General features: G+C 36.8%; 2 protein-coding genes and 1 non-coding gene across 3 annotated transcripts; 2 read left to right on the top strand and 1 right to left on the bottom strand.

Moving 5' to 3' along the window:
- Positions 1–1,801: 1,801 nt before the first annotated feature.
- Positions 1,802–2,885, top strand: LOC111792900 (putative histone H2AXb). Its single transcript, XM_023674522.2, has 2 exons — positions 1,802–2,094; positions 2,426–2,885. The coding sequence occupies exons 1-2, from the start codon at positions 1,906–1,908 to the stop codon at positions 2,645–2,647; spliced, it is 411 nt and encodes a 136-aa protein (XP_023530290.1). The 5' UTR covers positions 1,802–1,905; the 3' UTR covers positions 2,648–2,885.
- A 2,067-nt stretch (positions 2,886–4,952) lies between these two features.
- Positions 4,953–7,320, top strand: LOC111792881 (stress regulated protein). The gene is made up of 7 exons (XM_023674496.2): positions 4,953–5,257; positions 5,444–5,662; positions 5,742–5,828; positions 5,916–6,062; positions 6,144–6,170; positions 6,426–6,521; positions 7,096–7,320. Exons 1-7 carry the CDS (start codon positions 5,051–5,053, stop codon positions 7,294–7,296), a joined length of 984 nt encoding a protein of 327 aa, XP_023530264.1. The 5' UTR covers positions 4,953–5,050; the 3' UTR covers positions 7,297–7,320.
- Positions 7,321–10,836: 3,516 nt separating this feature from the next.
- Positions 10,837–16,596, bottom strand: LOC111792857 (uncharacterized). Its single transcript, XR_015420570.1, has 3 exons — positions 16,422–16,596; positions 14,597–14,712; positions 10,837–14,470 (listed from the first exon to the last, which is right to left on the bottom strand). It is a non-coding gene; the product is annotated as an uncharacterized LOC111792857 (transcript).
- Positions 16,597–16,929: the final 333 nt, after the last annotated feature.

A 16,929-nucleotide genomic window follows, 5' to 3' on the forward strand; every position in this document is an offset into this window, starting at 1 on the left:
GGGCCTAGATAAGTGTCATGATGCGACCGAGTGAGTATTGAGAAAAGACACGACATAAGCAAGATATGGTCAACGAGTGTCAAACATAGGCTTATTGAAGGGTCGGGTAGGGCTCTGAGCCTTAACCTCAAAAGTTAGGGTTTCAAATGGAATTTGGCATGCGATTTTGGAGTCAAGTTTGTCTATACGAAATATGAATGCTCGTCAAATTTGGTTTCAATCGGACACCGAACGAACACTCCATGACATAGTATGATCGTTCGCCAAAATGACCTCTACTTGAGGAGGATTGAAAATGCCTCAAAATGTACCATAAAGGGAGACATAATGTCAGCTCTCCACCACCCGTGGATCTTGTGGCCTAAGCGAGCTACCCTGTGGCACATACGTGTGTCATAGTGAGGGCGAGCGTTGCGAGACGAGTGTCATGGGCTAATTGTTTTTAAAATGGATCTTTTAAGGACAGTACTGGTGGCACGAGTGTGCCAGTATTGTGCCTTAGCTCATGTGTCAGAGGTTGGATCATGCACCTGCTATCTGATAAATTCATAAATGACATGACATAGGCACGGGAGGACAAATGCCTCGATTAAACTTAGATGAATGGATATTCAGATGTCCCGATGTTATGAATGACATGCGTCCATTTTTTATAGCATTACCGAGTGACCTGCGATGGGCAACGACACCCCATGACTTGGGATAGCGTCAAAACATGAGGGCCATGTTAATTATGAGCCAAAATGATTTGAGATGTGATGTTGCACATGAGAGATCTTGGCCTCAAGTAGAGGCAAGGTCGAGGCGAATGACTTGACCTAGTGTAGAGACAAGTTGGTCGTGTCGCAGATGATTGAACATGCACTCACTGACGACATGTGTGGTTAAACAAGCTTGGATTTCACACAAGTGATGTTCGATTAGCGAAAACAAACCTTACCTAAGGTTCAACAAAGCCAAAAAATCAGGCAAAAAATAAATATAGGGCTTGTGTTCCCCTCAAGGCTGGTCGTGAGTGTGTCAAGACGACGACAACGCACGGTTGAAAAAGTACGACCGTGACACTCGGGAGCCCAGTAGCCATAGAGTGACGTCGACCCAGAGCGTCTATCTTGTCCACATATTTTTATAGTCTAAAATGTCATATACATCTTTCGTATCCCGATCCCGTTCTTTCATTTATGAATAAATTGAACATTTGTACACGTATAAGTTATTACATTGGTTTTGGAAACGTTGTTTAATGGTTTAAAAATGGTGTGAAATTTTATGGTAGTTTTTCATTGTTTTCTCATACATTCATATTGCATTGCATAGTCCATCACTCCTACTTTTAAGTGCTTTGAAATTAGGGTTATGACAACGGCTAAGGTCTAACGCTAAAACCAGTAATGAGGATTCATCTTCACACCATTAGTATTGAGAATAGAGGGAGATAGTTTGTTGAATCAATCATTCCCGTAATTCAGTCTAATCGATCACTAGGTTAAATTGCGTTTTTACAAACGCTTTTTAACTATGGAGTGTCTTCGCACAACGTCATAAAAAAAATACATATGTAACTTTTATGATCATTATTGAAATTCAAATATTTTTATTTTTTTTAATTATAAAAAAAAATGATGTTTGAAATAATTTCCCGCTTCGCCGCGCCACTATTTTTCCTCTTATTAAAAATTAAATCCTCCAAAATTCCATGTTTTCCCGCGAATCTAAAGCATCACCACGCTGGCAATCCGCGTGGTCGCTCTCTCAACCAATCACATCTCTCTCTTAGTTCCTATATATACCAAAATCATCACTCTTACTTTCACCTCCAAGAAGCCGATACTCTTAGAAGCCACAGTTTAGGGTTTTTCGATTTTTCATCTCTCTCAAATTTCATCAGTTTCTTCCGATTCAACAATGAGTTCCACTAAGGGAGGTAGAGGAAAGCCCAAAGCCACCAAATCGGTCACACGATCGCACAAAGCTGGCCTCCAGTTCCCCGTCGGTCGAATCGCGAGGTTTCTAAAGGCCGGGAAGTACGCCGAGCGAGTCGGAGCTGGAGCCCCGGTGTATTTGTCTGCCGTTCTTGAGTATCTTGCAGCTGAGGTGACCGGATCCTCTGTTCTTTTGCTTTTTTAATTTGTAGTGGTTTTGATATAATGCTGTCGTTGATATAGAGTGTGTTCGTTTGGACTAGTTTTTCAAGTGCTTTAGTAAGACTGAAATTGGTTTTCTTCTTTAAAATTAGTGTAACCAAGTAATAATCATTTTGGCTTAGAATCTAAAACGATTGATTAAAAAAGCACTTTAAGAATCATCTTGTGGTGATTTAACACTTGTAGTTGTAGTATAATCAAGAAAATGTATCTGAGCACAGATTTTAATGGATCGAACTTGGAATTTTGTTTTTGATCTCGTATTTGTCGATTGGAATTAGGTATTGGAGCTTGCTGGGAACGCAGCAAGAGATAACAAGAAGAATCGTATTGTGCCAAGGCATATTCAGCTTGCCGTAAGGAACGATGAGGAGTTGAGCAAGCTTTTGGGGTGCGTAACCATTGCAAATGGAGGAGTTTTGCCCAACATTCACCAAACCCTTTTGCCTAAAAAGGTTGGTAAAGACAAGGGTGATATTGGGTCTGCATCACAAGAGTTCTAGGGTTTTAGGTTGTATTTTGGGGATGATTTTGGTTCTTTACCAGAGATGACAGAAGTGTGATGTTGAAATGAATGGGGTTTGGATCTGTTCCATTTGCTGGGTCATCTTGCTTAGTTTTGCTTAGATGCATATGGTTGGTCTGGATCCATGTAATGATGTTATCAAGAATGATGATGATGATGATGATACTCCCTTCTAGATTTAGAAGTATGAAATGTGTATTTTCTTGTTCAAAGCACTCAATTTTGTGTTCTTTATTATTTCTGCTTAATAGTTGCTTTGATCTGAAATGATTTTAGATAGAAACTTGTTCATTTCATTTGGGACCTTGAATCCTTTTCTTTATGCATCCTGATAAACGAACCTGAGGTTTGAACTTGGTAGCCACGAATTATGGATATAATTTGCATCATAGACATGGCACAAGTCATTGTATGTTCACATGCATGTGCATCGAAATATTTCATTGCTATAATTAGTATGAATGTGCACACTATAATGTTATGTTACAGTATTATGTACACCATGATACTATACGTGCTCCTTTCCTTGTGGTATACCGATAACAATGAGTGTATGCTAGTTGAATACTAAGTCTAGGAGTATGTTTACGAGTTTGCATGTGCGCGTATGTGAACTGTGTTTAGAGAAGTACTAACCATCTAATTAGACAAAGACCATGTTATGATGTTTTATGAAATAATACGTCTCAAACATGATTGTATTTTTTTACTCCAATAGTGGAGTTACTAGTATATATTAAAATACTTAAGTCACGTACTAATTTTATTCTTTAGGTTAAAGTAAGACAGGATGACGTTGTAGTGACATTTAGGGACTGAAGTTAGGGTAAATGCATTCATGTCATTCATATTCAATTACATGAAATTCACTTTTTATTTTATTTAAATTTTAACTTTAATAAATTTTTGCTACATTGTTTTAAAATTTTTATTACGAACATTTAAGTTTATAACATTATTTATGAATATTTCACGCATGGTATCGTTGACTGATTTTAATATAAAATAATTAGGTAGTTATAATTACGTTTAATATATTTAATTTTCAATTTTGGAATTTATTTTTGTGTTTAACAAACAATTGTTAAAAAAAAAATATATATTATTGTTATTATTATTATTATTAAAGCGACAAAGTTCAAAATTGTGTACGATTAAAATTAATTAATGAATTTATTGGATCCAAATTAGTTCTGTAGCATTTATCCGACAGGAAAGCTGCTTCAATGTAGGGGTGTACATGGTCCGGGTTGGGTCGGATTGGGGGATTTTTTTGACCCAACCCAAAAGTTCGGGTTGGTTGGATTGGTAACCCAACCCAACCCAAAAATTTTCACAACCCAATCCAACCCTCTATTTTCGGGTTGGGTTCGGGTTGGGTTGTCAATTTTTTTTTTAAAGTTTTATTTATCCACAATCTATAATTAATTTGGATACAATCTTAAATAAAATATATTAAAAGTTCTCAAACAAACACAAATCAATCTATAATTATTGATAAAAAAAAATAAAAAATAACGAGCGAAAATTGTAACAAATTAACATAGTTCAATATTGTCATAAAACTAAAGACAACTAAATACCGACATTTTTTAGAATTGGTTAAAGTAACAAAAATACAACCGTAGATCAGGAAAGGAATAAGTTAGTTATAGTTTATTCTGATGTTTTAAGAAGAGTATGAAATTAAACAAAAATAAAGAAATTAAATAATAAAATAATATAAACAAAACAGAGAAAAAAATTAAATAATAAAATAATATAAACAAAACAAAGAAATTAAAAATAACAAAACCGAAAACATACATTTAGTTGGCGTCAAACGTTCATGGACTAACCTCAGTACCACTCTGTCAAACCCATTAATATGAAAGAATCTTCATAATAATTCTATATATTTTATTTATCTCGGGTTAACCCGAGCGTTTTGCCCATGAAACCGAACCGATTCAGTTCGGGTTCAGAAAAATGAACCCAACCCTACCCGAAATGCTAATCCAACCCACCCAACCCTTATAGTTCGGGTTGGGTTGGTCCGAGTTGTCGGGTTTCCGGGTTGAATGTACACCCCTACTTCAATGGGTGAAACAGCGGAGCGACGGCGCCGGTAGACGGAATCCTCCGACGAAGCTAAAAGTTGCAGGTGCAATTGTAATCAGCCAAAGTGAAGAGCATAAGTCTCCCTCCCGTTTACTGTTTGGAGATTATACGATGTCGTTTTCCGATTCAGCTTCTCACAGTTTTCGGATTATTCATAAATTATCCCTAACTGTGAGGTTAGAAAACGATTGCGAAATTCACAAAATCCACAAAACAAAATCTCTTCAAATTTCTTTCCACAAATTCTCCTCCTGAGATCGCTTCCAACCAGAAAATTTCAATGCAGTATGCAGGTTTATGTCACCGACCATGTTTTGGAGCGATCAGAATCCGGAACTGTTCATTGGAGGTGGGTGTCCGGCGCCGCCAAGTTCTTGACCAATTGGACGGAGAGCTAGCCAAAGGTGACGATCGAGCCGCTTTGTCTCTCCTTAAGGAATGGCAGGGCAAGCCTGGTGGCCTTCGATGCTTCGGAGCTGCTCGTCAGGTCAGTATTTGCATAGATTTTGATCGGAATCTTGTGGTTAGTAGGAATTTTTAGATGGAATTTAGAGAAGTTTTATCGTTGATCTTCATATTGCATTCAAGGTGTTTGTTAAAACGCTTCGACCAGATTGATGGGAGATTGTACTTTGATCTTCAATTTCATGAAAGTAGAGTTGTTTTTGTTCAGATTCCAAAGAGAATTTACACATTGGACGAGCTAAAGCTGAATGGAATTGAAGCTTCATCTCTTTTGTCACCATTGGATGCAACCCTTGGATCGATTGAAAGAAATATTCAAGCTGCTGCTGCTTTGGTTGGTGTTTGTGCTTGGAATGTGTTTCACATTACCCCGCAACAGCTGTTCTACCTTTCGGTCGGATTCCTATTTCTCTGGACCTTGGATTCGGTAACTAAACTTTCTTATATCTTCTAGTTATACTTGAATCCAAGCCCATCAAAATGATGAGACTGAATAATATGTGAAGGTGGGTTTGAATGGAGGAGTTGGAAGCTTAGTTCTTGATACAATTGGTCACACTTTCAGTCAAAAGTACCACAACAGAGTTATTCAAGTAACAATCTTCATGCATCATCCTGCTATTTTACTATATTTCAGCTTGTTTGGAATGGTTTTCTAAGAAAACATAGTTATGAAATAGCATGAAGCTGGGCATTTCTTGATCGCCTACTTGCTCGGAGTTGTTCCGAAGGGCTATACGTTGTCGAGTTTGGAAGCATTGCAAAAGGAAGGATCTCTGAATCTTCAAGCCGGCACTGCTTTCGTTGATTTTGAATTCCTTGAAGAAGTAAGTTTCAGAATTGTAGTTCAACCCAATTACTTGTGCTTCTTATCATTTCACTTCTGCTAATATCCTTTGATTTCACAGGTCAATGCAGGAAAAGTTTCTGGAACGGTACATTTTCTACTTTGAACACCCCATCCAACATTAAAATGCTCTATTAGAACTCCTAAAGTTTGCCTATAATACCATTTTAATCTTTTACATTAGTTTTTTAGAAATCACTGTGCAAAAATCTGAAGACTTTTCCAAATTAAGAACTAAAATGAAATATTCAGAAGATTCGGACGAGAATAACTAAAAAAATTGTTTATGGGAAGTGTTAGCAAGTAAAGTCATTGATTTGGGATTGTTTGGGTTGTTCATCAGATGTTGAACAGATTCTCATGCATAGCACTTGCTGGTGTGGCTACAGAGTATCTTCTATATGGATGTGCGGAGGGAGGCCTTGCTGACATTAACAAGGTTTCATTTCTTACTGTCTTTTACCTAAATCCTATCACATTTTTGTTTGGATATGATTTTCATTGCTTTTAGAACTTTGGTTTTACTCGAGGAAACAATGATCTAATAATTGATTTGGTAGGCCTTCTTTTTGTTCCAAAATTGAACAAGACGTTATCAAACCCCCACCAAAATAAGTCTATGTCGTTGTACAATGAAAAACTAACAAAATTTGGTAATATTTCTGCTTCTTGTTCACAAAAATGTGTTTCGTAATCATTATTATTCTAATTTTTTTTTGTATCTTTTTAATAGAAAAGGGATATAATTTTTCACAACACTTTTTCTTGTTCTTCTCCCAAATTTTGAAGTTAGAAAAATTTCGAAATCTTAAAATTTCGAGAACTAAACTTATGATTTTTTATATTTTTAGAAATGAAATCTAGACTGAATGTTTCTATTTTGTTTTGGTCTTAAAAGGTTGATTATTCCATTTGAGTAGTGAAAATCAATCCGAACCGAATCAAATGGTTGTATTTTTGTTAAAATTGTTGTTATATCTTGAAGAATGGTTTTTGTTTTACAATTGGGGCAGTTGGATTTGTTGCTGAAAGGGCTAGGGTTTACACAGAAGAAGGCAGATTCCCAAGTAAGATGGGCAGTTCTAAACACTGTTCTGATATTGCGCCGCCATGAAAGTGCTAGAGCTAAGCTTGCAGATGCTATGTCTTCTGGAAAATCTGTAGGGAATTGTATTGACATTATTGAGAAAAGTATTGATTTTGATGATATCTAAATGAAATCACACGTTTTACTTCTACTTCTCTTGATTTTTTAAGATGCTACTGTACGAGAAAACGGATCACGAAGAGTTAGGAAACGGGAGTTGTTTGAGGTGAAAATTTTCAATTCTATTGAGTTGCAATAAACTCAATAAGAGTAGATTTATTTTATGTTTCTCCTCCATTCGATTCTTTCACAAGTCTATTTGAGCGGAAATTGAGTTTTTTATCACACGACTTGTGATGTATATTATTTATGATACACGTACAAGCGAACATCCTTGCGCAAAGAATCCTCGTTGTGAAATTTGAATGATTAACAATATTGAATAGAACATTCCAAAGTCATTGGTAATTATTTTATATGTTAGGAGGTTTAAGTGTTACAAACTTTTAAGTTATAAATAGTTCATAAATTGTTTAGTAACTTTAGAAGAGTTAGACTCTAAATCACGATGTAGACTTGAATTTCTCATCCTATAAATTTGAAACTATCTTGATAAGTGTGATTATTATACATTTTCAACCAAACGTAGTCATAATCTTGCACGCTCATGAAAAGTTTTAAGAGGAACTCAAACCCCATTTACATCGCTTGTCTTTGCAGCTTTGTTGAATAAGTGAGGTTCTCATTCGCTGACTGAACACAACTCATGCATCGGCTACACATGCTGCCCATGTGTGCATGTTCTCTTGCTTGCGACTTTTAGCTGACTTGTCTCTACTCTAGATCAAGGTCTTCCATTTACAATGTCGCATCTCATCTTGTCATCTTGATAAGATAAGGAATCACTACAAGGGAAATAAGATTCAAATTACCTTGTTGATCGTATATCTCAAGGCAAGAAGAACATTTGATTGAGATTCGAATCACTCCACAAGCAAGATCGATCATGTCTAGCTTGAATGATTCTTGTTGATCAAATATCTCAACGCAAGAACACTTGTTTGAGATTCGAATCACTCCACAAGTAAGATTGATCTTGTCGAGCTTGAATGATTCTACATGCAACCTAAACTACATAGAATTGCAAATAAACTTAGTCATTGGCTAAACAAAACACAAATGCTCATTTTGTATATATTTTCGAAGTCTCTTACATATCCAACATATATGGCTTTATATAGCCTCAAAATCAAACTATTAAAGGCATTCCAAAAGTTGTAACATTCATGCTTAATAGCCATAATTAGCCATTATGTAATTGTAACCTAAAGTAAATAAAAACTTTTCAACTACATTAATCAAATACAATAACTCTAAATTATAATCCACCCAAAATTTATCACATGAAACTTCATTCTTCTTAAATGTGGCATGAATTGAAATATCTTTTGATGATTTCAACAATATTTTCTTCACATCTTTATTGAAGCATATTGTATGATTGATGTCTCTTGGTTTATATCACATCTTGATTCCCCACAACATGGCTCATGCATCATGATGTCATTCCAAGTCTCGGGATGTCATTGGCCCATACTAGTCACTTAGGCACACTTGTCGAAAATCGACCATGAGTCGTCTCTGTCATTGAGACATCTTGAGCATCTATCCATTTAGGTACTATCGAGGCATGAACCCTCCCATGTTCATGCCAAGTCATTTATGAATTTTGTATTGGAGAGCGGTCCCATATACCAACCTTTGATTCATGGGCTGGTGTGCAATGTCGACACACCCGTGTCGTTGAACACTGTCCTAAAAAATTTATTTTCAAAGGAAGACACCCAAGACATTCATCTTGCATCACTCGCCCACAGTGTGATACACTTATTGCCACATGGTAGCTCACTTAGATCAAAGGGCCATAGATGGTGGAGAGCTGCTAAGATGCTTCCCCTAAAATACATTTTTTGGCATATTTGATCTTTTTGGACTTGACATGATTTTAGCGAGCAATCATACAATCCCGAGGTGCGTCCGTCAGATATCCGATTGATACCAAAATTTGTTGAGTTTTCATCTTTCATATAGACAGACTTAACTCTAGATTCGCATGTTGAAACTCATGTCAAAATCTCGACTTTTGTAGTATGCTCGGGGCCCTACTTGGTCTTCTTTGAGCTTGTCTTCAACACTGTGTCACCATTGTCCCCTCTAATCTTGCTTATGCCTCAACTTAGCTTAAATGTACACTCTCCTTGGTGTGTTGGATTGATGTGTTGTCGTCATTGGTCGGATCATAACACTTGTCTATCTCAACCTTAATGTGGCTTGATGTAACGACCCTATTTTTAATATTAAAATAAAGTTGTCACTACATACATGACGTATCTAATATATACGAAAAATTCTTAAATACAGTTTAAAATATTGTCATAGACTTGAACGTTGGTAAAATTCATTTAGAATAAAAATTAAACTTCAATAAAATAATGAAATTGAAATTAAAAGAAATGCATACGCCCTAATCTGATCTAAGGCTACAACTTAATGAAAATGAAACTATTCTGACTTTATTTCCAGTTGTGTCATTATCTGCACAAGGATACTTACCTTTACCTCAAAAAAGTAGTACATGACTTAAGTATTTAATTGAGATTTAAATTAATTGAGATTTAAAAAAATAAGTAACCCTATATGAATTGATATAAGGTAAAAAAGGCTGCAACACTGAAATAATTAGGAATTTCGGCTAAGGCCAACCATGAAGTCACCTTACTTACTCAACCATGTAAGTGACCTTACTGTTGAAGTTAGGTAGTTGAATGTTGTATGATGGTGCATACCCCATGGCCCCTACATCGTGCACCATATTGTTTGTGCTATGTGTATGTGTTCTATGTAATGACATATGATGTTATAATATGTATGCATGTGATATCCATTACGCCATGTCGTAAATGAAACGAATCACCATATATGTCATGTTATATATTGTCACGTAAAGTTATGTGATGGATCATATGATGATTGTGATGTATATATGATGCATATATGTACAACCATGAACGAAAGGAAAAAGGGAATGGTGTAATGTTATGCTATGAATGAAAATCATGTAGATCTCATGCATGTATGTATGTCATGTGAATCGGAATACTTCATCGTTATGTTATGCAAGTACGGACGTGTACCTTTGATAATTATGTTCACCATGATATCATGCAGACTTTTCATTTTCTGCGGCGTCCGGTACGTGTTAATGCGTTGTGCCCGACCAAGTCAGGCTCAGGGAGTACATATATGAGCCCACCTAATGGATCCATATGCGCATACGTGGGTCATGTGTGGGAAAATACTGCACATCCAACCCTGCATGGAACTGAAAAAAGCATAAATTACGTTACATTTTTAAAAGATCGTCCCAATTATGTCATGTGTGTGATTGCATTACAACACTGGAGTGACTTCCTAAATATTTTTTAAGATACTAAAGCCACATGCTACCTTTATATATTTTAGGTAAAGGTAAAGCTCCCCGGATGATGGAGTCATGATAGATAAAGTCACGTGCTACCTTGCATGGATGACGATAAATGCTGGAAAGACCATGAAAGTCAAGATAGGTCAAGTCACACATGGTTTTTTTATATTTCACGATTGAAAATTAGAGGCTCACAAAAATTTGGATTAGAATTATAAGTAAAAAAATACGACAATACGACTTACAAAAATATGACAATTCGACTGAATGTCAATATCAGTAGCGTTCTCGAGACAGCTATCCCTCTCATCAAGTCCGACTATGGACTATTTCTCAAAACTCCTAGAAGTGCTCTCACAAAGCATTAGGCAAAGTACAAAGGACCCAAGTTCACAAAAGGATTATAATCTGTTGTTGATCCTTAGAAAGTTTTGCTGAAGAAAGTCCAACCTACAAGCATCTTTACAAACATAGCTACTAAGATAGTAGAAGAGAAATGGATAAATATGGGAAAATCAGACCCCTAAGATGAACTTAGTGATAACATATCAGAAGGCATCCCCCTCTCTCCCTACATGAACATTTTCATCCAAAATCCACCAACAAATTCTCCATACACGAGTAACTTTCATTCAAACTCCAGTAACATGGAAGATATGAAGCTCCTCCTCTCTGTCTATTGACTCTACTACTCCTACACTAAAATGTTGGATCATCCAATTTACAATTCCTGCTTTTGCAGACCAATCTTCAAATTAGAACCAAGATATGAACCTCACAACAGCCTCACTCAACTCCTTGCTCTTCCCATTGGATTGATATCATTCATCTATGATAGGACATGCCTACCCAGCTCTCTCTTCTACCCTCCACTGTCAGACAGTCTGAGCAAAATCCAAGTTTTCTTCAGCTAGAAACTTTGAAACTCGAACTTGTCAATAGATGCCTTCTTGAAAAGAAGCATGGAACAGTGTTCGAGAGTTCTCTAGAACGAGAAAATATAAAAAAGAAAGAAAGAAACGAAATCAACTGGGCGGCTCTCATTTTATAGAGAGATGAATACTTCCCGTTCTTTAAAGCAAAATTTGCCTTAAACATCGGAAGAATCCAGATTGGCTGTTCTCTCCCTTTCTAACACATTAACCTGCATTTTTCTTACCCAAATCTAGGTGATCTTCTAAGTATCACCGTTTCTCGCTCGATGCCTATCTTGACATGTTTCTTCGGACTGTGTGTTCCTCCATTTATTTGAAACACACTGCATTTGTTGTGTGCTGATTGGTCATTTTGACTAGCAACTTTACTTCCATTAGCTTCAGGCATGTGCCTATCTATGTCTACCTGAGCATCATTTTCAGTCGTGTTTAACTTCCTTGGAGATTTTCGTGCGATAGTTGGGGCCTCACTTTTCAGATTACTCTTCTCTGAGTTGCATTTCTTCTGTACGTTTGCAGCCACATTATTTTCAATACCAATCTCTTCCACTTCCACTTCCACTTCCACTTCGGGAGATTCACAGTCATGAGATGAATCAATTATTCCTGGAGCAGCAGCATTGTCAGTCTCCTTCTTGATGTTAGTAAGATTGACATGGTCGTTAATATTCGGGGGAAGTGCAGCAGGATCTAATTCAAATGATCCTTTCGGAATGCCTTCTCTTTCCTTTCCAGTCATTCTAACTGAAGGAACTTGATGAGAAAACCTGTACAACTCGTTAGGTGCAATCTTGAAGGAGTTCAGTCTATGCTTCTCAGTAGTCTGAAACAAGCAGACAAACCCTTTGATCTTGTCCATGTAAGCAACCGAGATGCCAACATCCTTGACATAATCAGACAAGATTTCAACAAATTCATATTCAAAAGCTACATGTTTTTCAGGTTCAGAGCTCCATCTAATATCCCAGTCCTTGAAAAGAGCCCAAGTTTCTCCTTTTCTGGGATACAACAAGTACGTATTCCTCACAGACTGTTTGGGACAATGTACCATATGAGAGAACATGGGAAGATCAGCAGTTTCCTCAGTGTCTCCTAAAGTATACTTGCCACATGCAATAGGCAATTCTGCATCGCTCCAATCAATTTCATATTTGCCATCAGGATTTGGTTCGAACCAAGTAATCTGGAGCTTGAATACAGGGGAGAACACTTTTCTAATACGAGCATAAAATCTTGGCATTCCATCAATGGTATCGTATATAGCCCATACCTGATTGACCGCAAAACAATCTTCCGTTTTATCGTTATCAAAATTGCTAAACTCAGGATCAGCACATACCAAAACATGTACTTTTACATCTTTGTTCTCTGTATCAATATCCTCAACTTTGGATTTTTTATCATTTTGATCTGACATGTTGTTTCCTTCTTCCATTACCTTCAGTTCCTCACATTTGGGTTTCATTTTGGGCAAGACTTCCGGATGTTGAGAAGGTACTTCGTGTCTGATGCCCTTTTTGTGACCATCAACAGTACCATTACCAACTGAAGATTTGTCAACTGTAGATGCTGCAACATCTGCAGTTGCATCTTTCGTTTTCTCTTTAATGTCCGCAGATTCACTGCCCCTTGATTTCTTTGGAATCTGTAAATTATCATCATCATCACTTAAATATTTCTGGTACGAAACATGGTTCTTGTTCCTTGAAGATCTCCTTTGACAATTGCCTCTACCCTGACCAGAATCCTTTTCATATAAATCGTCATCATCAACATCTTGGTCATCTTCAGAATTGTTGACAGGTGTTGTAGCTGATTTTCGTTGTCGCTTCCTATTTCCACTCTTTGGAGCTGATTTGGGCTTAACACTACCACCCTGTCCATCTTTGGCATCCCCATGTGCCTTCTGTTTTTTTCCACCTTTAGCATTCAAATCACTGCCAGCAGTGTAATTTTCCCTTGATGCTCGTTCAACCCCAGCAGACCTATCCTGAGATTTATTATCAGAACCATGTTTGATCTGTGTAGCTGATTTTGAGGGTCCTGACTCAGGAGCTACTTTCTTCTGAGGGACATGACCTTGGTGGGAGGGTGGAGGCATATTTTGGTTATTCAAGTCATGAGAGATAAAACCTCTGCCACAATTCTGGCATCGCAACATCTTATTAAGATAACATTTGAGGTACTGATACCTCACATTACAAAATGGGCAGCACGTCCAAAAAGCCTGCTGTGGTGGTGGTGGTTTGTATGAATTTCTTCCAGGAAAATGTGAGAAAGGAACACTTGAGTAACCATTTGCAGTTCCACTCTCTTGCTTGTTCATTGCTGCATATCCATTTGACTGATCATGAGATGACTTAGGTGCAATATTTCTTCTTCCAGCTCCACACTTCATGTCGTATAACTTGCGTTTTGACTGATCAGAGAGCAGCCTGTTAGCTTCACCAACAAGTTTAAAAGCAGCTTCTGCACCAGTAAACTTGTTCTTATCTGGGTGGAGCAACAATGCAAACTTCCGGTACTGCTTTTTTATAGTGGTTTCATCTGCTGATTGTTCTATTTGAAGAATCCCATACCAGTCATTTTCAGTTCCACATATTCTATTCTGAGCTGAACAGTGAATATCACATACCGTTAGCAGTTGTGTAATATTTTCAAGTGTAGGAAAGAGTCTATGTGCTGTCTGAGCCATCTTCCTCGCCCCCAAAAAATCACTGATTTCCAGCTTCTTCTCAGCAATTTGCATAGCCTTAATGGCCTCTTCCTTGTTGCACTCCATTGCTACCACGTTTAAGTATTAACCATTTAAATTTTCAAACACAGATTTCTCAATTCACTTTGCTGACTGTCAGTCAGCACCAAAAGTCAATAGTTTCAATCTGCATTAAGGTAAGCCAGTAAACTTAAAAACATTTCCCAGGACTTTTTAAAAACAAAGATGTATATTAATATTCATGATTTGAAGTGCAGGCATGAAATTAAGTTTAGAACAGAGAGAATTTTACCATCATCACAGTTGGATATACTGTAATAAACTTGAAACAAACTATGGCATCTCAATCAAAGGGATTGGAGCTACAACATTATGAGTGCAGGGGATCCTAATACTTGAAATTAATATCTGCAAGTACAGTTCAAATATGAAAAATCAGAACCAGCAAGTGTATGGAAAATATACGAGCAAAAAGGAGAAATACACGCAAAACTAAAATTTGGAACTCCGAAACAATCACAAGCATTATATTTTTTTGTATTTTTTCTTTGTTTATTCATTATGATTGTAGGTTATTCACATAGTCAATTGCTCCTCAGACAGATCATAAGCACAAGTTTCTAAACCTAAACACCATTCCTCATGAACAATGCATTTCCATTAGAAAATTACTTTTTTACTTAAAGAACTATTGTAACTGGTGAAAGCAATCCAAATATTCAATCAACCCCCAAGTTCCAACGAACGAAGTTTCCTCATTTAATGCAAATGGAATTTTCTTTTTTTCTTTTTTCACCTAATTGGTACACACAATATTATCAAATTTAAATTTAAGGAGTTCAGTGAGGATGTCCTAGCTATTAATATGAAGAAAACAACGAATTCATAAAATACTATCAATGTTTTCAAAGAAGAATGCGAAATAACCCTCTGAGGACAATGAGCCCAAAAAATATGTGAGTACTCATGTGAGACGAAGCATGAAAAGAGAAAATAGAGGAAAGGCCCATTTAAGGTCATCTGGCTTCCACAATTCAGATAAAGCCAGGTACCCTCACTAAGGTATATGCCACATCAGGCCTACGTTTTTTCCCCCTAAGAAATTAATAAAATGTGTTCTGTAAAACCTCATTTCCCAAGCAGCTACTATATAAAAAAATAAAAAAAATCATTTATAAAATGTTTCGTTTGAACATTTTTGCTGTTAGTACTCAAGTTCCAAAGGGCTCTTGCACTTCAATGTGCGTAGTGATTTGAAAAATATACTTACAACAACGACCCCACAAAATTATTTTAAATTCCTATAATTTGAAACTATCATCACCTAATTTGGTTATACCATTATTAAATTTGATTTTAATTTAAACCCTAGTTTCCACTGTCTAAGAATGTTGCACTTGCACCTAGCTGCAAGGTGCGCTAAGATCCGTTCTTTTTAGGGTTATAAAACAACGTAAACTCTAAAAAAAAAATTGTTGTTTAAACTCTTACCACTTCACCTTAACTAAGAAATTAGTAAGGCTCTTCCTAATAGACCCACCAACTGTTAGACTTCAAACCATTTTTACCCGCACAAATTGAAAATCAACCTTCCATCCGCTCGAGGAAAGCATTACTACTAATGTACTTCAAAACGTCTAATTATCTCTTCAAGTAGCTATAATTTTGTCATAGATTTCCATTTCATTTCCCCGGCATCTAGCCTAGAAACTAATGAGTTCCTTCAAGAAAAATCTGAACAAAGTAGATCAACTTTCAACTCCCACATTCACAAAAACAACATAACAATTCAGCAGTAACCAAAACACCATCCAATCAAAGTTCAACTTCGATGAAAACAAGTCAATAGCAGCAAAAATTACAAAAATCCGCAACAAAAAACACGGAAGACCTCACAAACCAGGAAACAAACACCAATTAGAAGCAACAATCAGCTGAAGGAGAAGAAACATAAGCAAAACATAAATCAAAAGCAAAAACAGAGACTAGAAATCAATAAACATGATGGAAACAAGAGAGTAAAATGGATTAAAATGAGGAAATGAAAAGAAAACCCTAGAATGGAACCTGGAGGCAAGAAGAGAGAGAAGTAGCGAATGAGGGAGGGAGGGAGTTACCGAGAGCTGAAAAGCCGATTGAGCAGCATCGGACATGAAAGAGAAATGAAGAAAAATGGCGCGGGAAGAATGAAAAATTTTGGGGGGAAGAAGGAAGTTAAATTGCCCGACTTCCCAGTTTTTCTCTGTGAAATTCGGCTGTGTTTGTGTGTCTCTCTGTCTTCCACCCTCCCAACTCTCCAGTTTTCTGGTTCTTTTCATCCCATTTTTATACCGTACTTTTCGCAGGCCCAAGCCCAATCAAAGTAGACATGTCACCCGGCCCGGTCGACACGTCCCCGCTTCCTATTTCAATTCTTATTCCTGCCAAAAATAAAATAATAAAAATATAATCCCTGTCCTCGATGTCCTCGAGACCATTTCATTCACGGAGAAATATCTTTCTCTACTCTCTTAGTATTCTTTACCCCATTCGAGATAGGTCCCTATGAGTTAAATGAACATCTTATTCTGAAAAGTGCTCCAGACTTTTCAACCCTAGTTTTGTTCGGTCTTTAAAATCCACGTC

Source organism: Cucurbita pepo, chromosome 4 (assembly GCF_057944985.1).
Source record: "Cucurbita pepo subsp. pepo isolate OVF chromosome 4, ASM5794498v1, whole genome shotgun sequence".
In the NCBI taxonomy this organism is placed as follows: domain Eukaryota; kingdom Viridiplantae; phylum Streptophyta; class Magnoliopsida; order Cucurbitales; family Cucurbitaceae; genus Cucurbita; species Cucurbita pepo.